Genomic DNA, 25455 nt, shown 5'->3' on the forward strand with positions numbered 1-25455 from the left:
TGGAAAAGGTTAAAAAAATAATTAGCAAAATTTCCATTGTCTAATAGATGTAGGAAGTCCTAAAAAGTGCAACCTAGCATTGTTTGCGACTATGACATCACAATCATTTATAGTATTCTCCTGGGAGAAACGTCACGACGCGTCTGTGCACGTGACCTCTCTCGCCTTTGCACGAATAGGAGAGAATTCATCTCAAGAAAAGAAAGGCAGGCAAAGGAAATGTCGGGATGCCTCGAATTGCTTTATTTACGTATTTTTAAGGCCAAGCGAGTTGCAAAAAATAGTCATAAAGTTTAAGTTTCACAGCAATTTTAAAACCAAGTTTAAGCTGAAGTTATATAAAATGGATACTTGTTCAAAGTTAGCTCTTAAAGCTTTATTAAATCTATGTTTAGTCGTCGTTTTTTGCAAGGGTAAGCTCAGTTTTTTACTGTTTTAATTTAAGTTTCTTGTTTAAAGCTTGTATTTCATATTTTTACTTACATAAGCTTCAAAGGCAATGCTTTGTTTTTTCCAAGGGTTTTTCAACTAATGATGCGCTTGTATGGCTACTTAAAGCGGCAATTGACGTTGTATTTACAATTTATAACGTGGTGTTAATGTCAGGTTTATGAGTTAATTAAACGGGTCATAAACACAATATTATAAGCTGGTTTAATAACATATAAAGTCAAGTTGTAAATTTTTGGTATATCATGATTACATTACACTTTTATATTTAGTTTCTAAATTTCAATAGTAAATATTTGTTATTTAATTAATATATAAAAAGCTACCGTAGATTATGTATCAAAAGTTCAAAAACCTGTTTATGTAACCAACCAGCAATATTTAAATTTGGTTTTGTGGTGGCATTTTATGTGTATTTTAGTTCAAAGTTTATTTTAACATTATAAAAAGTGTTTGAAAATCAAGGATCTATGACAAACCGATATAAATTATGTTCAAAAAAAACAATTCTAACTACGTATGTGTGTAGAGTTATATTATTTTGTGTATACTGTTATTTCATATATTTGATTATAAAACGAAAGGTTAAAACGCTATTAGTTAAGGGTTTACACGTAATTTGATAAACCACAAATTCTTGCTGGACAAGTAGGTAAATATAAAGTTTAAATTGCAGGACCTATTGACGCCAGTAGTTTAAATGTTAAACAAAAGGCTATAGGCTAAGCTTGTTAAATTATTGTAATAACATTGTTAACATTATAATTCAAGGTTAATTAAATAATTTAAGAATTAAAACACCTTGGACAACCGGGCAAACATAAAGTTTTTATTACAATAGAAGTTTGACGTCAATTTGTAAAATGTAAACTAAACGGATAATATTAAAGTACGGGATGGGAGATAGTGCAGAACCGTTTGTAAACATTGTCAAACATTCGCCGAATGCAGATCGGGACGGAATTTTTAGTACTTTTCTGCGGAATATCGAAGCATGGAATGGGGTAGTTATTTAAATGTCCAAAGGGATAATGCCGAATCGACTTTAAAGTGTAAAAAATAATGCGGAAAAATATGGAAATTCCGCCTTTTGTTTGGAAAAATAAGTTTAACTACCTAGTTATAGCATATTAAAAATATTTTATAAATAAAATAAGTTTGTCTGGCAAATAAATATTTATATTATTTTGTTAAATATGAAAGAAATAAACCCGTTAACTTTTTTCTAAGTACTTTTTGCTTTACATAATGGTTTTCTATCATTCGATGGTTAATACGTAATTATACAATCAAAACACCAGCCTAACGACTAAGCATATGTGTATTTACTTGCTAAAAGTGTTACCAAAGTTCTTAAATATCTTCACTGTCATCTCGTACGTAACTCAGAGACGTAATAGAGTTAGTGACTTATTTGTTTTCAGAACTGTCGTTATTCTTTCTTGAAATTTGAAGTATTAGGATAAAAATAGTAATTTGAAGTATAAAGATAAAAATAATAAAGCATACATTTGTTTCTCTATAAATGTACAAAGAAATTAAAGAGGTTTTATTGGTTTGCTTTGAAAATGTGTAAACTAAGGTTTTGTTTCTAAGAAAAGTTTGTAAAAGACGGTTTTTAAATAAATAGTACCAGTAACTTTAAATTCTAGGTATTGTTATTCGGTGGTCTTGTTAAATTAACGGCTTTTAAATTTTCTTATTACTTTTACAATCTATATATATATATATATATACTTTATCCTAATATATACTATTTTAACCTAACTTTTATTCTTTTTGAAATATCAGTAAAATTAATTTTTGAAATATCAGTAAAATTAAAGGTAATTTTTTTTAGGATCTTCTATAAAACATCTTGAAAGAGATACGCGAGATATTAATAACAACCATGAAGGTTCAGGCGACGATCCAACACCTTTTCCTTATACGACTGTAGATACAAACGAGTAAGTAAAAAACATTATTTATTTTCAAGCGCGTTATTTATACTGTATTTTTAACATTTGTTTTTTGACCCATGCAGTCTTGAGTTGACTTTGGCAGTTAGGGGTATTATAGATTATAAATGTCTGATAATTAATCTGCTAATCAAGTGCTGGCTTAGGAGAAGTTTATAGCGCTTTACTTAAGGGTGCTACAGCATGAGAACAATGGTAATCGAACCCGAGACCTCATGTAAAGCCAGATATTCTAACCATAATATAAGTTCGTACTGTTTATAGCCTCTTTACTTAAGGGCGCTAAAGCGCAAAGTCGGCAAAGATATAACCTAACCCTTAGAATTCTTTATTTACATTTGATGCATCTTAATATATTAATAAAATCTTGTTTTTTGTAGTATTGGTAAAACTATAGCGGTGGTGTGGACGGGATGTATTATAGTTCTTTTATTTTGTGGTTGCATTGCGAAGTGTGTTTTTAAAAGTTTTGGCGTCGGTAAGTATACAATTTTAATTTTTAAATTAACAAATGTCTACTATCCTTAAAATAAGTGTGTTTTGTATCAAAATAAATTTAAAAATAAATGTGTTTTTTTTCACTATCATTTTAGAGAAAATAAATTTTAAAATTGATTTTTATTTTTTTAGGATTTTCGAGTGGTTTGTCCGGTAGACGGCAGCAGAGACGTGGTAGAAACGACGAACACGTGGTCGTACCAGACGAACCTCCAAAATATTGCGACTTAGACCGAGCACCGCCTGAGTACGAATCTAGAGAAAAATCGTCAAATGTTGAAGGTAAACTCAGCGATTCGAAAAGCGAACACGAATTTTATGTCGAAATTGATATTGATCCGCCAACATATCAAGACGTAACTTCAGGTTCTTTGCGTTGATAATTGTAAATAAGTTTGCTAAAAAGTGGTTTACTAATCAAATGGGGTAAAGATGTAACGCATCAAGTTGGGTATTTTACTGTGAACTGCCTATCACTAAGAGTTACTAGTAACGAAGGTATTGCTATAGTGGGGACTAATTCTACAATAACAACATTTAATTTAAATATGAAGTTGAACTATTTTTGCCTTTAAAAAAAAACTATGATGTTTATGATTGTAAAAAATCAATTTTGTTTTAATTTTATTACGATTTTTGTTCAACCTACTATTATTTTACTAAACTCTGTTACTAAATACTTTTTTTGTGATATTTAAAAGATGTGCCTAACAAAATACTGTTATAAGTTCTATTTACACTATTTTTTTCCTGATTTTATCTTTTATTTACGTGCTATTGCAATAAAACAAATATTTAACAAAAAACTGTAATATTAAAACAAAAACGGCAGCATGGTGTAGTGGTTAGAACGCGTTTCTACACTGCATAAGGTCCTGGGTTCGATTCGCACTGCTCTCATGCCGTAGCGCCCTTTAGTAAGGCGCTGTAAACAGAGTAAACTTCTGTTGAGCCAGCACTTAATCAGTAGCTTAATTATTGAGCAACTATGATCTATAATTTTCTAAACTGCTAAAGTCAACTTAAGACTGGGTCAGGGTAACTGATGTTGCTTTATGTTTTTTGTGGAATCGAGGATAAATAAATATAAAAAAGTAGAAACTTTATTTCAGAATATATTTAAAGTGTCTACTTAACCCTTTCTCTATTTCTTCAAAACAGAATTGCGTCTGTAGCAACGACGATAACTCTTTTATTTAAACCGTTAAGTAAACATCGCTTATATGATTAATCGCACGTTATAATGGCTCAGTATAGATTGTAACGATTAGTTTGTTATATAATTTACGATAATAAGGTTAAATTAATCATGGCTATATCTTCTAAGCAAGTTATAAACGCCGTGGCAGATAAAATGTAAGTAATTTTTTTTTTCGTACTGTTTGGTAGTTATAAAAGGTAGTTACTCAGTTCGGCCTGCGGCCTGACATCTTGGCCCAAAGAATATTGTTAAAAACAGCAAAAGTTCAAATTTAAATTAATTTTTTAACGTTTTTTTGTAAAAGCATGCTGCACAAAACTAAATAGGAGTTGTAACTAAATATGACCAACGTATATTTGGTTTATTCTTGAAAACCACATTTTATTATTTAAAATTTAGCATAACTTAACTTTTTAATTCTCTAAATAACTGTTCTGTTGTTATTGCTGTTAGTTTTTACTAAATTCAATTGGTCATTTTAATAAAACAAATATTATTTTACAGTGTAAAAAAATTTAGTTTGAAAACTTTGTAGGTTAACATTTAAACATATCTGTGTTAATTAACAGCCAACATTACATGGAGTTACAACGGAAGGAAGATGGATTCGATTTATCCGGAGCTAACCAACCTCAAAAAGCTTACCCAAAACTTAAAACTGTAAGTGTTCTCTAAATAGATTTAATACATGTGTGTTTTGTATTTATTTATTCTTGATATGGATAGATCGATTTCATGACCTAAACATAGAGTAACATTTGTTACCCCGACCCAGTCTCAAGTTGACTTTGGCAGTTTGGTACATTATATTGATTATATTTGCCAAATAATTAATTTGCTGGTTGTTTTTAGCCCTGCAAGAGTTTTTACTGTTTATAGCACTTTACTTCGGGGCACTACAGTACAAGAGCAGTAGGGATCAAACCCAGAACCTTATGTAGTAAAGCCAAGTGTTCTAACTACTACACCAAACAGTTATTATTTAACGTTTAGTACAAACCTTAAAAAAACAATTGAATTATTTTTTTATTTAGGGCTCAGTTATCAGCTCAGGAAGACTTCATGACAGAAGTCTTAAGCATTACTTTACACAAAACATGATAAAAACACAGATTGCAAACCTTGAGTCAATGCCACCCGGCTCTACAAGACAAAGAAATGTGAAACAAAGTTTAAAGAAGTCTATAAACAAGTCATCTAACAAGGTATCGTTTTTTTTATTTATTTATCCTTAATGTGTAAAGGTTGACTTCACAACCAAACATAAAATTTGTTACCCTGACCCAGTCTCGAGTTTACTTTAGCAATTTGTGATATATTTAGTTATAGTTTCCTGATAATTAATTAGTTAATTTGTTTTTTAAATTGGTAAGATTATATATATGTACTTCAGGCATTTCATGCAAGGGCTCTACAGCATTAAAATCTTACTTATGACTTTATATAGTAAAGCCAAATGTATGTAAATAGCCTAGTTAACATTCAAAGTTAAAATTAAATTTTAAATATTTTGTTAAAATTACATTTTAATTCAAATATAAAGTGTAAGGGTTTTTAAATATATTTTAAAGTTAAGTCAACATTCTACTTCATCAAAGTCTTTAAACAAATACATATTAACTGTTACTCTCTTTGATGGGCGTCAAGGGCTTTACATTTGAACTTAAACAATTTCCGATAAAAATAACCGAAAGTAGTGTGTGCCATATACATAAGTAGATACTCCATATATTTAAGTGTTATTGGAACAGTACACAACTAATATAGAAGCGTGATGTTGCTTTATTGACATAAGTTATTGAAAATAAGTAGATAATTATATTTTAAATAAGGCAGACATATGTTATACGATAATATTTTTTACTTTTGTTTGATATTAATTTTAAGTCATTTTATTTATTATTTTTGTATAATTGTTAATATAAAAATATATATTTTTAAACAAATATTTTTGTTGTTTTTATAAATATTTTTTTAATTTTTTTTAAGTTTTATCGACATTTTCAATCATTTTGATATAAAAGCACTTATAAATGTTAAGTACTTTGAATTATTTTATGTCGTTTAAACTGGTAAATTTTGAAGCACGTACTTTAAAGCTTTTGTTTTAAAAATATTGGGTTGTCGTCGAATTTTTAGTTCTTTTTAAACTTTTCTGAGCAATAAAAAAATTTTTAGCTTTACCATTTAAGGGTTTTACACACCAATGGCTCTTATAATTCAACCGATATAATATGAAATAGGGTATAATAAAAAAATCAATTTAATGGTTTAACACATGACATTGTTATTTACATTTTTATGTATTGTTTTTTAACATGACATTGGTATTACATTTTTACACATTGTTTTTTAACGTGACATTGTTATTAACATTTTTATACACGGTTTTATATTATATCAGAACTTTCAATTTTAAATCAAACTTTAATTTAAATAGAACCAGAGAGTTAATGGACTTGAGACGATAGAAGATGAAATGTATTCAGCCCAACTTGAAGCTTTACATTATCTGGAAAAAGAAACCCAACACAGGTAAAATTTTTAATTTTTTTTTATTTATATATTCGTGATGTGGAAAGGCTAACTTCACAATCTAAAAATGGGGTAACATTTGTTACCCCGACCAGGTCTCAAGTTGACTTTGGCAGTTTGAGATATTATCGGTTATAATTGCCCGATAATCAATCTGCTGATTGGTTTTTGGCTCAGCAGGAGTTCATATTATTTATAGCACCCTACTCAAGGGTGCTACAGCATGAAAGCAGTGAAAATCAAACCTGGGATCTCATGTTATGAATTCAAGTGTTCTAACCACTACATCGCATTTTAGGGATTTTCTAAAATTTGAATCAGCATATTTTTTGTAAAATGATTTTGTTTAATTTTTTTTTAGGATTCGAAACAAGATTCATCAAACTTCTCCAATGTTACGTAAAAGTGTTTCCCCAAGAATATCGAGATCAGAAACCAACAGGCTGATCAACAGATCAAGTCAGATTCTAGTTGCCACGGTAACAAATTTTTTTTTTAATTTAAAAAATAAATTTTGTTTTAAACTTTCTCTGTTCAAAAAATTTTAATTTTTGTTTTAGAATAAATAAGTTGATAGCCCACCCTACAGTTGGGATTTTAGTTGTTGTAATATGGTTGCAACTTTTAACTGATCTTTGATAATTTACTCGCAAACCACAATTTATTTACTTTATAGGGCTATAAATTGGCATACAAACCACACATTAGGTCGTGGTTTCAATCCCCCTCATGCTGTAGCGCCCTTCCGTAAGGCGTTATAAACGGTATGAACTCCTGCTAAGCCAGCACTTAATCAGCAGCAGAATTATCGGGCAATTATAATCTATAATATCTTAAGCTGACAGGCAACTCGAGACTGGGTGGAGTAACTAATGTTACTCTATGTTTAAGTCGCACATCCGACTTTTCCACATCGAGGATAAAGATATATACAAAGGAAAATGTATTGTCCCCCAAGCTCCAATATATATAGATGTAGTATATCAATATTGTAAAGTATTTATTTTTATTTAATTATTAGGAAACTGTTGCCCTAGCTCATGACATCATTACCCGCCGATCCTATTCAACATTACGACCTCAGTCAGCTCCAGCAAGACATAATAACAACCAACTTCCAGGTTTATATAGATCTCCACCCAGACCCAAAACTGCAAGAGGAAATTTTAGTTCTACTCCAAAACGAAGAAGAAATCCAAAGTAAGAATCAATTATTTTTGGAATAATATAGCACTAGTTAATAGCTTGCCTATGGTTGGGATTTGATTTGTCAAAACTAATATTTGCATTTGGTAGTTTGCCTACCTACTACAAACGGCAGTTTTTATTTAATTTATGGGCCCATAAACTTGACATATAGTGTTACTCTATGTTTGGGCTGTAAAGTCAGTCTACTCACATCAAAAAAAAGATGTACAAAAAATAATTTGGGGGTATATTGGTCATGGTGTCGAACTTCAAACTGAAATTCTTAGGGTTCGAGCCGAACCAATGCCACACTATTTGCCCTTGAGCTTGGCGTTTACATACAGCTCAAACACAACAAAAGGTTTTGGGTTCGAGCCGCACCAATGCCACACTATTCGCCCCTGAGCACGGCGTTTACAGATAGCTCAAACATGCCACAACAGCACACTCTTACCCAATAAAATACAAAAAAATCTATTACCTTAAAATGATACAAAAAAACACATAAAAAAAGCCATGTAAAAATTAATATACACTCTATATATATATATATATTGTCCACTTAGCTCTATTATATTTAGGTAGTACATGGTTTAATTATTATTCATTTGATTTACTAGCACCTATTTAATTATTGTTAGATATGCATGGGATATTAATGGTAGGAGGGTTCCATTCGACCAACAAAGTGATGGTACATTTGAACAACAATTATCCTCATCTACCTGCTCTCTGTCTTCCTCTAGTGGTGACTTTGAACGAAGGTCCAATCGGCCAAGATCTAGCTACACAAGGTTGCATGGACAAATTTAAGCACTTTTAAAAAATTTAAAAATAGAAAAATTTTTGAATTTAATTTAATTGTTTTTAAACAGGGCTGGTTTCTATAATGGCCGAAGAAATCGATCTGCCCACTACAGACCTTACTCTGCAGATCCTTCGTTCATACATCAGGTAAGTAATAAAAAGTGTTTAAATGAATGTTTAACATCTATCTGTGAGGTTTTCGGTTCGATCCCCACCTCTGCCACTTTTTTATTTTATTTTTTTTTTACTTATTAATGAAAGTAATGAAAAAATAACAATATATATCACATCGATGATGTGAAAAAAATAACAAAGTCATCTTTATGATTTAAAATAAATTTTTATTAACTATTACATTTAACAGTTTAATTAATCTAATATCATTTTTATTTGACAGCCTGCCCCACCAGAATATATAATGCGTCAAACATTCTCACCTGATAGTGGATATAGTAATACTGGAACACAAACTGAATATAAGAATATCATTGTTGTGCCTAATGCACAAAATATACATGTAGTAAGTACTTGTTTCACATATTTTCATTTTTAATGTGGAAAAGTCGACTTCACAACCTAAACATAAAGTAACATTTGTTACCCTGACTCAGTCTCAAGTTGCCTTTGGCAGTTTGGGATATTATTGTTTATAATTGCCTTGTAATTAATCTGTTCATTGGGTTTTGGTTTAGCTAAAGTTGATATTGTTTATGGCCCCTTATGTAAAGGGTGCTACAGCATGGAAGCAGTGGGAATCGAACTAAAGACCTTAAATGGTCTTACTCAAGGTTGTTGCAAATTATCGATAGAATAGATCAACATTAACTTTGAAATATGCCAAGGCTACCTCCATCTTTTATAAATTTATATTTTATTTTAATTTAGTCAAATCATCAAGAAACTTCCACCAACCAAATTTCACCAAAATTAATTTGTTATCGCGTCGAAGTTAAAACTTGTGACAAACTAGGAGCGGGTACGAATGCCGATGTATATTTGAGTCTACATGGAGACAAAGAGGAATCGGACGAGATTTATTTAACCAACGCAATCGAGGATAAAAATGCGAAACAATTCCGAAGAGGACAGGTCAGTAGAATAAGTTTTAGAAATTTAAACCAAGAGTGTTGTGTAGTAGCTAGAACACTTGGCTTTACTACATGAGGTCCTGGGTTTAATTCCCACTGCTTTTATACTGTTGCGCCCTTAAGTAAGGCTTATAACTGGTATAAACCCTTGCTGAGTTGATACATAATTGGCAGCATAATTACCAGGTAATTATAATCTATATTATCCCCAACTGCTAAAGTCAACTTGAGACTGGGTCAGGGTAACTGATGGTACTCTATGCTTGGGTCATAAAGTCAATCTTTCTTAGAATATCTTTTATTTTCTAAAATAAATCACGGTCTTAAAGTATGATCAATAATTGTTTAAATCATTTAAAGTCACTTTGGTCATGGAAAGTAAACATCGTATCACAATGCCCATTGTGAGCTAATCACATATCAATTTAAAACGATTTTATTGTCAAAATTTCCTTTTATTTGGTTTTTGAAACACCTTTAATCAATATTAGTTTAACAGTTACTATAGTTACTTAATCTAGTAAACCTAATTTTTAAGCAATAATATATATATAATGGAGCTTGGTGGACGATATATATGTAGATGTGTATCCAATTTATAGGCCTACAAAATATATAAAAATGCTTGTTTGTGGTGCATGGGTGAGTTATCGTGGGCAAATATTAGTTAAAAGTTGTGACCATATTACAACATATAAAATGCCGACTGTAGGGCGGGCTATTAACAATAGTTTTTATAAAAGATTAATTAATTTAGGTTTTTTGTATTTTTGCAACTTGCATTTGAAAACAACAAAGTCATAATTTATTCTTGAAAACTGCTTGTAAATATTTAGTTTGCTTGTTCATCAAACACTAATTTTACTACCCTTATAATAATTTAACAACCTTTATGTTTGAACAACTTGTTTAACTATTATGTACAAACCTGACATTTTAATTATATATTGGACTCATAAATTTAACTATAGCTAAGGTAGAAAAACAAGTCAATGTAAAGAGATGACATAACCCACCACAAGGTTTAATATATTCTATGGTTATTAAGTATGGTTGCCCAATGTTCAGGATTTTAATTATTGTAAAATGGTCACAAATCTCAACTAATTGATGCCTGCGATAATTTACCCAAGCACCACAAATAGCAGCTTTATTTATTTTGTAGACCTATATATTGGACATACATCTATATGTATATATTGTCAAGTAGGCTTTATTGTATTTAGATTATCACATAGTTATATGACCAACAAATTTTTGTGATTTTTTACCTTTTTTATGTTTTGATTGACAGATTGATGTTTTTGAAATAGAAACAGAAGATGTCGGTGATTTGGTTAAGATAGGAATAGGACACGATCAAAGGGACAAAGGTAACAGTTTTACATAAAATATGTTAATTGATAAATCATATGCATATCTTATAATAGAAAGCGGTTCATAAAATTTATTTTTGGAAGACCAACTCCTTAGTTTAAACATAGAGTAACATCAGTTACCCTGCCCAAATCTTAAATTAACATTGGTAGTTTAGGATATATTGATATAATTGCCCGATAATTATGCTGCTGATTAAATGCTGGCTCAGCAGAAGTTTATACCATTTGCCACAGCATGAAAGCAGTGGGGATCGAACCCAGGACCTGATGTTGTAAAGTTAAATTTTCTAACCACTACACTACCTTGAATTATGAAAAAGTCCCATGTGATTAAGGTTTTCTTATAGTTGTTTGTTTTAGACATTAAACAATGTTCTTTGATTAAGGATCCAGTTGGCTTGTTGATTATGTAAAAGTATCGACCCAGGACAAAATTTGGAAATTCCCAATCAAATCTTGGCTTTCGGGAACATTCTTAGACAAGAAAACTTTTCGATTTGTTGAAGTTAAAGCCTCTACCTCTGGTAAGAAATTGTAAATTAAAGCTACATAAATAAAGTGAACAATATATTTATATAAATATGTATGTCCAATATATTTTTAATTTTTTTGTATATATCTTTATCCTCGTTGTGGAAATGTAGAATGCGCGACTTAAACATAGAGTAACATTAGTTACTCCGACACTAGGGCGGGCTATCAACTTGTATTAAATAATTAAAAACTTTTAATTTTTAAAAATTTATTTTATTTTTCAGATTCTTCATCAAGTTCTAGTGACGATAGTTCTTCTGACAATGAGTCACAAGTTAGTCACCACAGCTCTTCCAGGTCACATACCAGTCACCACAGTTCCTCCACTGTGTCACATGACAGTGATCACACCCCTGTGAAGTCACAAAGCAGTCACCACAGCTATATGGTGCGCGAAAAAGGGAAAATCTTTACCAAAAGAAGTCGTAGTAGTTCATCAGTTTCTTCTAAAAGCAAAAGGTCAGTTAAAAATTAAAAATATAATTTTATTTGTCTTTTTTTGATATTTTTTTTTCGTATTTATTTTTCATAGATAGGGTAAAGTCAAAAAAATAAATTAACAATAGTTACCTCGACCCAGTCTTAAGTTGATTTTGTCAGTTTGGCAAATCTGACATAAAATCTGTGGAAACCAAGGACCTCATTTTTGTTTTGTAATGCATTTCTGACTTAAGTTTTTAGTCTATTTTTTAAAATTATGACTTAACTAAACTTTTTAAACAGTCTTTCTTCTTCATCTTCAAGCAGTGAAGAAACTGATAAAGAAATTAAAAATCAAATTATTATTCAACCACCTCAGTATCAAGTTAAGGAAGACCTTCTGAAGAAAGGTATAAAACCATTTTAACCTAGCCTAAAAAAACAAAGAACAAATTAATATACGAAAAATATTATCAAAAACTGTTAAACATAACAGTGGAGCATAATATAGGGAATAAAGCAATTGGCTTCACCACACGATGTCCTGGGTTTCATTTTCACTGCTTCTATGCTGTCGTGCTCTTTAAGTAAGGTGCTATAAACTCTGTAAACTTCTGGTGAGCCAATACATATTCATCAAATTAGGTATCGGGCAAATGTAATCAATAATATTCCAAACTGGCAAAGTTAACATGAGACTGGGTCAGGGTAACAAATGTTACTCTATATTTAGGCTGTGAAGTCGACCTTTTTACATTTAAGATACATAAATATTAAAAAATAATAATTTTGTTTTTTTTAAAGGTATAACTAGCAACCTTGAATATAGTTCTGACAGCTCGGCAAACAATATTGGACGCCGAAAGGAGCCAGAGAGCTATGTGGAAGAAAGTGAGGACACCATTGTTTCATCACAATCTAGCTCGGAGAGCGAGCAAGAAAGAAAAGAGGATAAAAAGAAAATCGGTCGAAATTCACCAAAAAGTTCAACACCATTAAAAAATACCAGAAAATTAAGTCATTCGTCTGATAATTCAGTTAAGAATAAAAATGAAGGTCCAATCTCGAAACTTCTTTCGGTTTTTGATAAAGATAGTTCAAGCAGTTCTGACTCTGAGGCATCAGATAAGAAGAAATCATTTTTTTCTTCCATTCTGTCTAAAAAAGAAGACGGAACATCCAAAAAAGAAGAAAGAAGTTCGAATCAAAGTTCTAGTAGTTCAGAATCCGATCAAGAAAAAGAGGGATTCTTTTCATCATTGTTATCCAAAAAAGAAGACAAATCTCCAACTCAAAAGCGTAAAGATTCAAAATCCAACCAGAGCAGTTCTGATTCTGACGAGAGCCAAGAAAAAAATTCATTTTTTTCGTCAATTCTCTCCAAAAATGAAAACAAAAAGCAGTCCAGCAGCTCAAGTTCGAGTGATTCAGAACCAGAATTTAAACCTCAAAAAAAAAGATTATCAATTGCTGAAACAATTCCTTTAAAGAAACGGGAAACCGTGAGTGAGATTTTTGTTCCCATAGTTCCAAGTACTACTGTCATGGAAACGGTGCAAGAGCCAATCACAGAAGAGGTTGAGGTGAACAAACAGAAATTAATTCATTCTGTTTTATAAACATATTTTTTTTGGAAAAATCTAAGTAATTAAATTTAGCTTTTTTTATACTTTACTTTTTTGGCTTTTTTATAGGTAAAGACTTTTTTAAAGTTTTAAAACTTTAATTTGATTTTAGGTAAAAGAGTTTGATGTAAAGATGTCATCAAAAAGGAATTCCTCTTCTCCATCTAGCTCTTCATCTTCTGAAAGTGAAAAAGAGGAAAGTTCTAACGAACAGGAAGAAGGTAAAAAACCTTTGTTTTAAATATTAAGGCTATGGGTTTGATCCCCACTGCTTCCATACTATAAGTAAAGCATTTTTTTAATTTATTCATCTTACAATTTTAGCTATTTTAAATACTTTTTTATTTGACTTGATTTATTTAATAATTTTTAGCACCTTTGGTTCATGCATTAAGAAGACTGGGTTCTTCTATTATGGACAAGATTCATTTTGATGCAAATACAGTCAGTGACAATGAATCAAATCATTCAAAATCAGGTTCAAATTGTGCTAAGTGTTATTTAATGAACATGTAATGTTATATAATGTTAACTAACATTCTAACATGTGTGTATGGGTCATTACATTCTGTTTTTTTATTGTTATTATTGATGTAGAAAGGCCGATTTCACAGCCTAACATAAAGTAACATTTGTTACCCTGACTCAATCTTAAGTTGACTTTGCTAATTAAGAATATTATTAATTTTGGTTGCCTGATTATTAAATTAATTGCTAATTGCAAATGGTTTTCGGCTTAGCAGGAGTTCAAATTGTTTATATCACTTTACTCAAAGGTTATGAAAGCACTGTGGAGCCAACCCAGGGCCTCAATTATTTTACCCACTACACCTAGCTTTACTTTGTCCCTTTAGTAGGCTACAAAATTTACTTTACTACAGAGCTTTAATATACCAATAAACAAGACATTTAAATGAAGCATGTTCCAGTTAAGCAACTACATAGGTTTTTAAATTGTTTATTATTAAAGCTTTTCTTGTCCAAGAAAAAAATTAAATTGTATTTAAACTAACAGACAATAAGGATAAGGAAGAAAGTGTTTTCTTGGAGACAACTTCAACTTCAAAACCTGACGTTTCAGAGCAATCTATTACATCACAGACCAATGATGACATCACAAAGTCGTTGACCAATCACAGCTCATCTTCCAGTTCAAGTTCAGAATCTAGTTCAGGTTAAAATTCTGGTTTAAAACATTTACGTCGAATGTCTTAACAACTGTTTATCGAAAAATTAAATTTATTTTTTTTTTATATTTAAATAGATGATAATGACAATGGTGATGTCATAAAAGAAGATGACGTCATGCAGGAGTCATCACCTTCCAACAACACTGATGATGTCATAAACAACCAACAATCAAGCAATAGTGAAAACTCTTCTGACAACAAATCAGGTGATATCAAAAGTAGTGATGACGACACAAACAACATTGTCGCACAACAAGAAAATGTTGAACAACAAGAAAATGTTGCACAAAAAGATTATGTCGCACAACAAGAATATGTTGCACAACAAGAAAATGTAGCACAACAAGAAAATGTTGAACTACAAGAGAATGTTGAACTACAAGAAAATGTTGAACAACAAGAATATGTTGCACAACAAGAAAATGTAGCACAACAAGAAAATGTCGCACAACAAGAAATTGTTGAACGACAAGAAAATGTTGAACAACAAAAAAATGTTGAACTTCATTTAAGAAAGTCGATAGAACATCGTGAAATTCATGAATTGGTGAAGGAAGGAAATTTAGAAGACGTGATGGAACTAATCCGGATATTTCCTAACCTCAGAGAGTAAGTTTTTACCGACATTCATGGTGTGGTGGTTAAAACACTAGGTCAACTATATGGGGTCTGGGGTTTGATCCCCACTGCTTTTATGTGTAGTGCTCTGGAGTAAATGGCGATTGTAGGGTAGGCTATCTACTAGTTGTGTAATTAAAATCTAACTTCAATAGGTAAATTTTTTTTCACTTAATCTTTTTTTTTATACTTGTTTCTTTTTGTTTGTAGAAATGTGAATGAGAAAGGTTGGACTCCAATTCATGTTGCTGCAACAAATGGAAATCTACCTATACTGAAGGTAAAAAATAGTGTTTTTTTATGCTTTGCAGATGGCATGGTGTAGTGGTTAGAACACTTAGCTTTACTACGTGAGGTACTGGGTTCAATCCCCACTGCCTTCATGCTGTAGCACCCCTAAGTAAGGTCCTATAAACGGTATAAACTCCTGCTAAGCCAATACCTAATTAGCAGCTTATAATTATTAAGCAATTATAATCCATAACATCCCAAACTGCCAAAGGCAACTTAAGACTGGGTAACTGATGTTACTCTATGTTTAAGTCAGGCATTCGACTTTCCCACATCGAGGATAAAGATATAATGAAATGACTGTTTATGTAAAGCATTTTTTTTATTAAACAGTTGACTTAAATATTCCAAACATTCTAATTAATTTATAAAAAAATGAATTAAACTGAATATGATTTATATCACAGTGGTTAACTGCAACTGGGTCTAACCTACAAGCTGAAACACCAACTGGTTATACTGCAATGCATATGAGTGCAATGAATGGACATAACGAATGTATTGAGGTAATATTATTAGATGCTTATGTAGGTAATAATGTTTAATAAAATGCTAAAACTTATAACATGATATAATGGTTAAAACACTGCTTATTGGAACATAAGGTTATGGGTTTAATCTTCACTCCTTTTATGTTGTAACATTCTTAACTAAGGGTTGGGATAATAATTTGGCTGTGATAATAATATTAATATGGCAAGGTTAATTTCACGGCTCAAACATAGAGTAACATTTGTTACTCCGACCCAGTCTTGAGTTGCTTAGTGTTTAATTTAGCAGAAGTTTTTTTATGTTCACAGTGCTTTTCTTAAGGTTGCTACAGTATTGAAGCAGCGGAGATCAAATCAAGCCCCTTTACCCCCTTTCTATATCTATTTTTTCAAATGAAAGTTAAAATTATATTTGTTTTAGGTTTTGCATGCAATGGGAGCTGGGTTTAATGTCACGAACATCGACGGACAGACTCCTCTTCATCTGTCATGCATGAGTGGTCATCTCGACACCACTAGGTGGCTGGTAACAAACCACGCTGATATACTGGTCACCGACAATTTTTCAAGGTGAGTTAATTATTTTGAAAAAAAATTTGGTATCACTTTAAGGTTTTTTATATTTTTATTGGGGGTGTGCATTTGTGACGTGTTTGAGCTATCTGTAAACACCAGGCTCAATGCAAATAGTGTGGCATTAGTGCCATGGCATTGGCCGAAACTACAAGCTAAAAGGTTTTAGGGCTATCAACTATTTTTGTATTGTCAGTTTGCAAAATAAATAACTCTTTTTTTAATTTGATTTTTTTAGAACTCCACTTGATTTAGCCAAGCAATATAAACACAAGGAGATAGTTGAATACTTAAGACCAATAGTAAGACAACTACGACATAGTATATCATCTTTGAAGAGCTCCAGCAAAAGCAGGTGAGATTGGATTGTACAAAACTTAAATGTTTATTGGTGTAGTGGGTTTAATCCACATTGCTCTTATTTTATAGAGGCTTTGATTAAGGATATAAACAGTATGAACTTCTGTTGGGTAAAAATTCAATCCAGAGATTAATTATCGGATAATTATAATCAATAACATCTTAAACTACCAAATTTAACTTGATACTGGGTTAGGGTAACAAATGGGATCCTATGTTTAGTCTGTGAAACTGGCCTTTCTACATCAAGAATAAAAAAAGAAAAAGGGGAATTAATTTGTTTTTAAAAGCATTAGAAATCATTTTCCCTTATTAAAAATAAGGGAAAAACAATTTCTTACATTGAAGATAAACAAAATTAAATATTAATATATTATATGATTTCTATAGCATCGACTCCTCCCACCATTCCTCCTCTTCCTCTTCATCCTCTTCTTCATCTTCTTCCAGTGAAGGAGAAAGTGATCTTCCAGAGCTAAACAACCAACATGTAAGTAGAAAATAATTGTTGTTATAGTCATTAAGGCATTGACTTAAAGCCCCTTATGGTCTTGGGTTTGATTCCCACTGCTTCTATGTTTTAATTTTCATCAGTTAATTGTAATATAACTCCTACCAACTCCCAGTCTCAAGTTGATTTTGGCAGTTTGGGATATTATAGATTATAATTGCCTGGTTATTATGCTGCTAATTAAGTGCTGACTCAGCAGAAGTTTATAGCGTCTTACTCAAGGGCGCTACAGCATGTGAGCAGTGGGGATCGAACCTAGGACCTTATGTAGTATATCCATGTGTTCTAACCATTACACCAAGAGTATAAATAAATAACAATTAATTAGGAGCTACGACGCCCTTCTGTACTTGAACGGCAACAAAGCGATTTAGAAGAACGTAAAAAAGTTTATAAGCATCTGCATAAAGTGATAAAGAAAAGACGTACTAGTTTTTTGGATATGATAAGAGATGAATTAGATGATGCTGTCTAACGAGGTATATAGATTTTTATGAAAGTTTCTTTTGTTTTAATTCGTGTATTCCGCTGCACTGTTGTCTGACTTTAATATTTTTAGTTTTAATTTGTATTTAGAATGTTATAGTGTATTGTATTAAAAACTGTGCTTATAAGACAATCTTGAAAACCAAGTTCTTCCAAAATTAAATTTTTATTTTTTTTCTTCCAAATATAAAAATGATTTTTTTAATTTATATAAATCTAGTTTGTACATTGATTGTTAATTTACATTCTATGTCATTTGCTTTTTTGTGATTAATTTTAATGTTATATAAATAACTGCTTTATAATAATTTAGTTACTGAATCATATTTAAATAACGCATTTTATTTTTCATCGCAGTTTTTTTTTTGGTAAATGTTACATCACTACTGCTATATCATCATGCAGTTTAGGTATTTTTTTTCTTATTATGTTAATTTAGATGTATTCAAAATATATATAAGTAGAATGTATGTGTTTTTAAGTTAGGTTTAAAGGTAAATAATAGCAACTATTGATATATACTTGTAATAACAACAACTCTTTTATCATACGACCTACTTGAAATGATTTAATTCTGTTTATTAAACTACGTGATATGTTATGTTTTGAAGTGGACCGAATCTAGTCAGAGGCTAAGCTGTGCAACGCATGGACGCATTTTGAAAATTTAAGCTTTTGTAAAAACGAATTTAGGCAAGTTTTTACCAGTTACCAAAAAATTGAAACAAGTAGTTAATCAAATGCATTGAATTTGCATTTCTGCAGAAAAGTTTTAGACTATAAAAAGTGCAATAAAAAAAGGTAGTAAATCTTAACATCTTTATATTTAGACTTTATTAAAATAAAAACTAACTGTTTTAATATTCATGTTTTGTAATGTGTTTTAAAAAAAGGTTACGCGTAACAATAGTCAACATATTTGCACTTTGATATTTCATATTTGGCTTAAGTCAATAGGTTATACTAAAACAAACATGTCTTCTCCTATAAAACGTTAATGCAATTGCTATAATTAATAATAGATCCTTATCAAAGTGTATTTGTTAATAAGCGTTACCTGGAAAAAGATTATCTTAGAATCTTATAAACAATTCGAAAAGTACAAATAGCTAGGCATATCATTTACAGTGTCATAGTAAGCTTCTTTTGTTAGCTATTAGTTGAATAGCGTTAACTTTATTGTGTTAGTTTTATGGTAAAATTTATTTTCGTAGCGGAAAGTTTTTTTAAAAATTGAACAGGTGTAGTTTTGAGGCAATTTTGCTGCATTAAAGTCGCGTTAATTATGACGTCGAAAACGTCTGTATATTCTGGAATAGTCGTGCCTCTGTTAGTGGAATTTACGGCTCAATTTATTCATACTTTTTGGGGTACAATTGCTACTAGACCTTCAAGCTATCGACCTAATGTTAAGTAAGTAAAAATAACAAATAAAAGCTGTAAGTTTACCAATTTTAGAACGTTAAAATGTAGGTGAAAGATATGTTGTCTTAGTACGATTGTTTGTGTTATAGTTCGTCACAATGTGGTGATTATGCGGAGAATAATTACTTGGAAAGTGTTTTTATGCCAGCTTTCCAATCTGGTTTATCTGTATGGATGCAAATCGTCGTTTTCTGGAAAATAAGGTAAAATTCACAACTCAGTTCAGTATTATATAATCGTCCTTTTCATATTATTAACCTCGATGTGGGAAGGTCGAATGCGCAACCTAAACATAAAGTAACATTTACCCCGACCCAGTCTCGAGTTGCCCTTGCAAGTGTTGGATATTACTGATTATAATTGCCCGATAAATAAGCTGCTGATTAGGTGTTGGCCCAGCAAGAGGTTATACCGTTTATAGCGCCTTACTTAATGGCGCTACAGCATGAGAACAGTGCATGGGGATCAAACCTATGACCTCATAGAGTAAAGTTGAGTGGGCTGACCACTACACCACGCTCTTATTATAATGACCCTTTTATTTTCAGTGTTGCCCATTTTAATCCAGCAATATCCATGGGTTTTTTAGTCAGTGGAGTTTTGAAGCCAATTATGTTTGTTCCTTACGTTCTCGTGCAATGTTTAGCCTCAGTCGTTGCTGCTTTAGCTGTAAAGGTAACCCTTTAACAACGTCAAACATTTAATACCGTTTAAAAATTGGCGTATAAATGTGCATTTGGGTAACAAAGAGTTGTCAGTAGTACTATACATGTATATGAGAACTAACGCTTAAGTAGTTCATTTTAGGGGAAAACCCGTCCGTGATAGTCGTTCCTGATGGCGCAAACTTATGGTCAGTTTTCTGTAGTGAAGCAATATTAACCGGAATCCTGATATTCTTTGCTGTTGCAATGGTAGTAGACAAGACTTATGACCAACCTACTGGGCCATTAGCAGTTGGCTGTACCGTGTTTCAAGGTATATTAGCGGCCAAGTGGGTTGGAGTTGCTTGTATTAGCCCATCTCGTGCGTTTGGTCCGGCTGTAGTGGTAGGAGGGTCTGCTTGGAAAAATCACTGGCTTTTATGGATAGCAGATCTGTTTGGAGCTGCTTTGGCGAGCGCTTATTTCATGTAAGGTTTTAAATTCAATTTTATTATGTGTTTTTATTTAATTTGCATTCGCGTATAAATTTTAATTAACTTTTGTCTGTTATACTTTGTTCAGGTGTTTTTTCGCGCCAAAGGAAAAATGTTGGCTCTATAAATTCAATTTTATGAAATCGAATTCTGATGATGACTTTTCAGAGAATGAACAAATGATGGAATCAAAAATTTAAAAATATTATTTTACCTAAATCTCTTAGACTGTATTTTAATTGCTGGTTGTATTAAGATGTATTTAATTAATTTTATAGATTTAAATATTTTATAACAATATATTTTAATATATTTTTTAAATTTAATTTAATATATAATTTCATTTTAATATTTGAACTAATTTTTCAGTTGTATGGGTTTATTATTTTTTCTAATTTTTAATATCACCGTTGGCAGATCATCTTATATCGTGTAGTTAGAATACTAAATAACAGCAAGTTTTATTTCTTAGTTTATTTGCTATTGTATGCTAAACTACCAACGCAACAAACATTTTTTCAGGTAACAAGTGCGTTTTAAATATAAAACATCTTATAAACTTCTTTTTTACAATATTTTAAAGCAAAACGGTTGAAAATTTCTTTTTAAAATTCAAACATTCGTGAAAAAATCGTGTAAAAAACTCGGGAGCTCTATGAGCGTTGTCCGCCAAGTTATCAAATGCGGAAAGGGCAAAAACCGGCGGACGACGCTAATAAAGCTCCGAACCCTGATAACAAAATACCTTTTTTTTCGTATTTAGGGCAACTGAGGGCATTTCTTAGAGGAGGGTTAGGACTTGAATTAACATAAAATGTTTAATCGTCTGTATTGGCTTTTTTTAAATAAATGACAATATTTCTGAATAAACAGTCAATGCGTTCTGGATGGTCCTGTGATACCCTATGCGGTAATTAGTAGGACCTTATGATTAAAGGGTTAGGTTGGGGTTCGATTTTCGACCACTTACCAGAAAATGTAAATAACAAATTTTGAATTAGTAACCCTTTGACAGTTTGATACATTGGACAAATTTAGTTACAACCCTCATTTTGTTTTGTGAGTAGGCATCTACATATGAGATCCTAAAAAAATATAAACTTAATATAATTTTTTTTTTACAGTTATGAACAGAATAATTATAAATAATAAATAAAAAAATCAGCATTACACTAAAATAATTATAAATTGTTATTTTAAACAATAAGGAAATAAAGCCAATCTAAAAATATTTCCGTTTTTCTAACCCACATAAAACTCGGCTGCACTCTGAATAACAGGAATTGCTTTTGTGAGTAATACTTTTACTTTATATTTCTATTATATACTTAATATTGTAACAGTATAACTATAGGCTAAAATACATACATTAAAGCTATCATCAATGAATAAATAAGACAATAAAAAAATGTTTAATTAAAAAAGTTAAAAGGATAATATTAAATTTGCATTAAATTATTTATATTTATATATATATATATATGGACATTTATAATTTGTAACTTATGTATATATATATACATTTTTTTAAATTAAATTTTAAAGAATTATACATATACAGTAGAATGTTATTAATATTAAGCTATGTAAATTTATTTTAGCAAAAAAAAGGAATCACAAATATCATTAAACAACTAAAAATGTTAGTTATAATTTTAAAACCCTTTACTTAACAAACAAGATTAAGAGAATGGAAAAGTTTAAGGTTGTTGCAAGGCACATTTTTCTATATTCTTAACCTAAACTGTTACTACTGAAATAGATAAACAGAACAAAAATGACACACTCTTTTACATTCAGAAAAAATACTGGAATTTGCCCTTTGTTCTTCTTTTTACACTCCTTTAACACACAATTATGTAAATCAGCACATTTATATCCCTCCCCAGAAAACCCAGGTTTACAAGAGCAAGTGAAACTACCTTGTGTATTTGTGCACAAGGCATTTGCTTGGCAAGGCTTGCTGACACATTCATCTTCATCAATACAGAGTTTACCAGAATATATAAACCCTTCTGCACATGCACAGATGTAAGAACCATTTGTGTTAGCACAAACTTCATTCACAAGACAAAAATTTAGGGAGCATTCATTAACATCTTCACATTGTTGACCATTTCCAGTAAATCCATCTTTGCAAGAACAGTTATAACTTTCAGGTGTATTGATGCAATTAGAATATTTGTGGCAATAATTTAGCATACTGCATTCGTCCACATCCTCACATTCAAAAAGATCACCAGAATAACCACTGTTACAAGTACATGTGTAACTACCCCATGTATTACTACAAGTCGAATTTGGGTGACAATAATTAAGCGAACATTCATCTATATCTATACAATTACCACCAGAATGTTGGTAAAACCCAGGGCCACAAGATAAACATTTTCCTCCTTTGTAGCAAATTGAATTACCGTTACAGTAATTTTCCTGACAATCTTCGGGTATATCACAAAACTGGGAATATTCTGGTTTAAAGCCTGTCCAACAAACACAATAAAAACTTCCAACTTTGTTTCCACAATGACCATAAGGACTACCACCACAGTCATAGCGATTTTCTCCTCTACATTCATTAATATCTACACAATAAATACCATCTCCAGTAAAACCAGAATCACAAGAGCAAGTATAACTTCCTACAGTGTTGTGACATGCAGCATATTCCTCATGACATAAGTTTGTTGTATTTGAACTACATTCATCAAAATCGTTGCAACTTGGTTCACCAGATTTACATTCACAATAAAAACTTCGAAGTATATTAACACAAGTTTCATTTGAATGACAAACCAAGCTTGAGTTAAGACATTCATTGATATCTTCGCATTGTTGTCCATTTCCAGTAAATCCATCTTTGCAAGAACAGCTATAACTTCCAGGTGTGTTGATGCAATCAGCAAAATAACTACAATTATTAAAGAAAACACATTCATTCACATCTTCACATTCAAAAAGATCACCAGAATAACCACTGTTACATGTACATGTGTAACTACCATAAGTATTTTTACAAGTAGAATTAGGATGACAATAATTAAGAGAACATTCATCTATATCCCTGCAATTAAATTGAAAATCAATATATGAACCTGGGACACAACTACATATACCAGGTTTAAAGCAAATTCCATAATTACAATCACTATCATGAACTTTTCGGTCATCAGCTAAACATTGATCTTTTGCTAAACAGTTTCCACCCTGTATGTCAGTAAATCCATGACGACAATAACAATAGAAACTTCCAACAGTATTTCTGCAATATCCATAATTTTGGTACCCACAAATGTAATAATCACTACATTCATTAATATCAGTACATGTTGAACCATTACCAGTAAATCCTTCTTTACATTGACAAGTAAAACTTGTGTTTGTGCTCACACAAACTGCATTCTCACTACAGTCAGGACTACCCAGGCTGCAGTTATCTATGAAGTTTAAAAAAGTAAGTTGTTGAAAATCGAACACAGTAAGCAGAACATTTGTAGTAAAAACAAGTTATTTTAATAGGAATAAAATTTTACTTACTTATAAATGCAAATAATTTAAATAAGACTATAAAATTGTGATATTAACTTACCTGATGCATTTGTTAAGCCAAACAATTTAATCCAAATAAACACAAATAACAAAAATAACTTCAACATTTTAAACTATTTTAAAACTGAATATTTAATTCATTTTCAGACCATTGATATAGGGATAAGAAGGAATCAACCCACCCAATATTTATAGCTCTGTACCTGGATAACAGGAAATTGCATCTGTAAGTAATAATTTTACTTTAAAATTTAATTATGTTTTTTTTTACTAAGGAATAACTAATATAATCATGCATGCATTTGCAATATATTTATTAAACTTTAATTGTAAAAATCACTTAATTCAAATCAAATAAAAATAAATTAGCTTTATAAAATTATGTAATTAAAAATATCAATTAAAAATTTAATCTTAAGAAATTAAATACATGGATTTTTAATTTCTTCTGATATTTTAAATGTTTCTAAAATTAATTTAAGAATTAATATTAGAATAACTCGTATTGCAAATACCAATATGTAAGATTTTTAGTGTCAGATATTTTACCCCAGCAAAATAATTTTTTTTTTTAACATTTATTGTATTTTTAATTTTGCCCTACAACTTTATGGTAATTAACTTTTATTATTATATTTGTTTAGGTGTTTTTTTGTGCCAAAGAAGAAATGTTGGCTTTATAAACTTGTTTTAATAAAATCTAATTCTGACAACTACCCTTTTTATCTATATTTTTAATTGGTGTTTGTATTAAAATGTATTTAATTTTTTAATAGTTTTAAAATACATTACAATTATGGTTTTTAATTATATTTTTAATATAAAGTTTTAGATTTAATTTTGTATTGAATTATTAAATCTTCTAATACATTTAAAGAGTTTTACATTAATTAATATTTTTGGAAGAAAACGTTTTATATAATAAGCAAAGTATATGTTTTTATTATTTTGACACTCTTTATTATTAGATTTTTTAAAAGTAAAATTTTTTCTATTTAACGTAAAATATTTTTAAAGCGCACCACAAACGGCAAGAAAATTTGTAAAGCATGGTTCATTTTCGACCATTTTTGAATCGATTCCGTTCTATTTGTTTTCCGTTCCATTAGTTTCCAATTTTGTAATCTGTCACCGATG

At 30.6% G+C, this 25455-nt stretch overlaps 4 protein-coding genes and 1 long non-coding RNA gene across 7 annotated transcripts; 4 read left to right on the top strand and 1 right to left on the bottom strand.

Annotated features, from left to right (window-relative positions):
* The first annotated feature begins 272 nt into the window (after window positions 1-272).
* Window positions 273-3653, top strand: LOC145760026 (uncharacterized). The gene is made up of 4 exons (XM_082573892.1): window positions 273-413; window positions 2291-2399; window positions 2792-2889; window positions 3042-3653. The coding sequence occupies exons 1-4, from the start codon at window positions 344-346 to the stop codon at window positions 3287-3289; spliced, it is 525 nt and encodes a 174-aa protein (XP_082430018.1). The 5' UTR covers window positions 273-343; the 3' UTR covers window positions 3290-3653.
* Window positions 3654-4109: 456 nt separating this feature from the next.
* LOC145759988 (uncharacterized) lies at window positions 4110-18527 on the top strand. Of its 3 annotated transcripts, none has more exons than XM_082573849.1 (25): window positions 4110-4265; window positions 4680-4770; window positions 5145-5315; window positions 6551-6645; window positions 7007-7124; window positions 7667-7845; window positions 8475-8627; window positions 8709-8787; window positions 9038-9160; window positions 9526-9729; window positions 11023-11101; window positions 11494-11631; window positions 11866-12100; window positions 12365-12471; window positions 12866-13644; window positions 13799-13907; window positions 14060-14164; window positions 14702-14860; window positions 14951-15485; window positions 15705-15774; window positions 16193-16291; window positions 16698-16846; window positions 17088-17204; window positions 17600-17699; window positions 18049-18527. In XM_082573849.1, the coding sequence occupies exons 1-25, from the start codon at window positions 4219-4221 to the stop codon at window positions 18193-18195; spliced, it is 4188 nt and encodes a 1395-aa protein (XP_082429975.1). In that variant the 5' UTR covers window positions 4110-4218; the 3' UTR covers window positions 18196-18527. The 3 variants fall into 3 exon arrangements, with proteins under 3 accessions (XP_082429975.1, XP_082429976.1, XP_082429978.1); XM_082573850.1 differs by having other exon boundaries at window positions 14702-14842; XM_082573852.1 differs by having other exon boundaries at window positions 6557-6645.
* Window positions 18528-19345: 818 nt separating this feature from the next.
* On the top strand, window positions 19346-21001 carry LOC145760019 (aquaporin-like). Its single transcript, XM_082573886.1, has 5 exons — window positions 19346-19619; window positions 19721-19834; window positions 20180-20306; window positions 20429-20763; window positions 20858-21001. The coding sequence occupies exons 1-5, from the start codon at window positions 19492-19494 to the stop codon at window positions 20967-20969; spliced, it is 816 nt and encodes a 271-aa protein (XP_082430012.1). The 5' UTR covers window positions 19346-19491; the 3' UTR covers window positions 20970-21001.
* Window positions 21002-22328: 1327 nt separating this feature from the next.
* On the top strand, window positions 22329-25446 carry LOC145760028 (uncharacterized). The gene is made up of 3 exons (XR_014286567.1): window positions 22329-24223; window positions 24466-24544; window positions 24963-25446. It is a non-coding gene; the product is annotated as an uncharacterized LOC145760028 (long non-coding RNA).
* LOC145759998 (uncharacterized) lies at window positions 22334-24491 on the bottom strand. Its single transcript, XM_082573863.1, has 2 exons — window positions 24359-24491; window positions 22334-24206 (listed from the first exon to the last, which is right to left on the bottom strand). The coding sequence occupies exons 1-2, from the start codon at window positions 24423-24425 to the stop codon at window positions 22504-22506; spliced, it is 1770 nt and encodes a 589-aa protein (XP_082429989.1). The 5' UTR covers window positions 24426-24491; the 3' UTR covers window positions 22334-22503.
* Window positions 25447-25455: the final 9 nt, after the last annotated feature.

Source organism: Corella eumyota, chromosome 7 (genome assembly GCF_963082875.1).
Source record: "Corella eumyota chromosome 7, kaCorEumy4.1, whole genome shotgun sequence".
Classification (NCBI taxonomy): Eukaryota; Metazoa; Chordata; class Ascidiacea; order Phlebobranchia; family Corellidae; genus Corella; species Corella eumyota.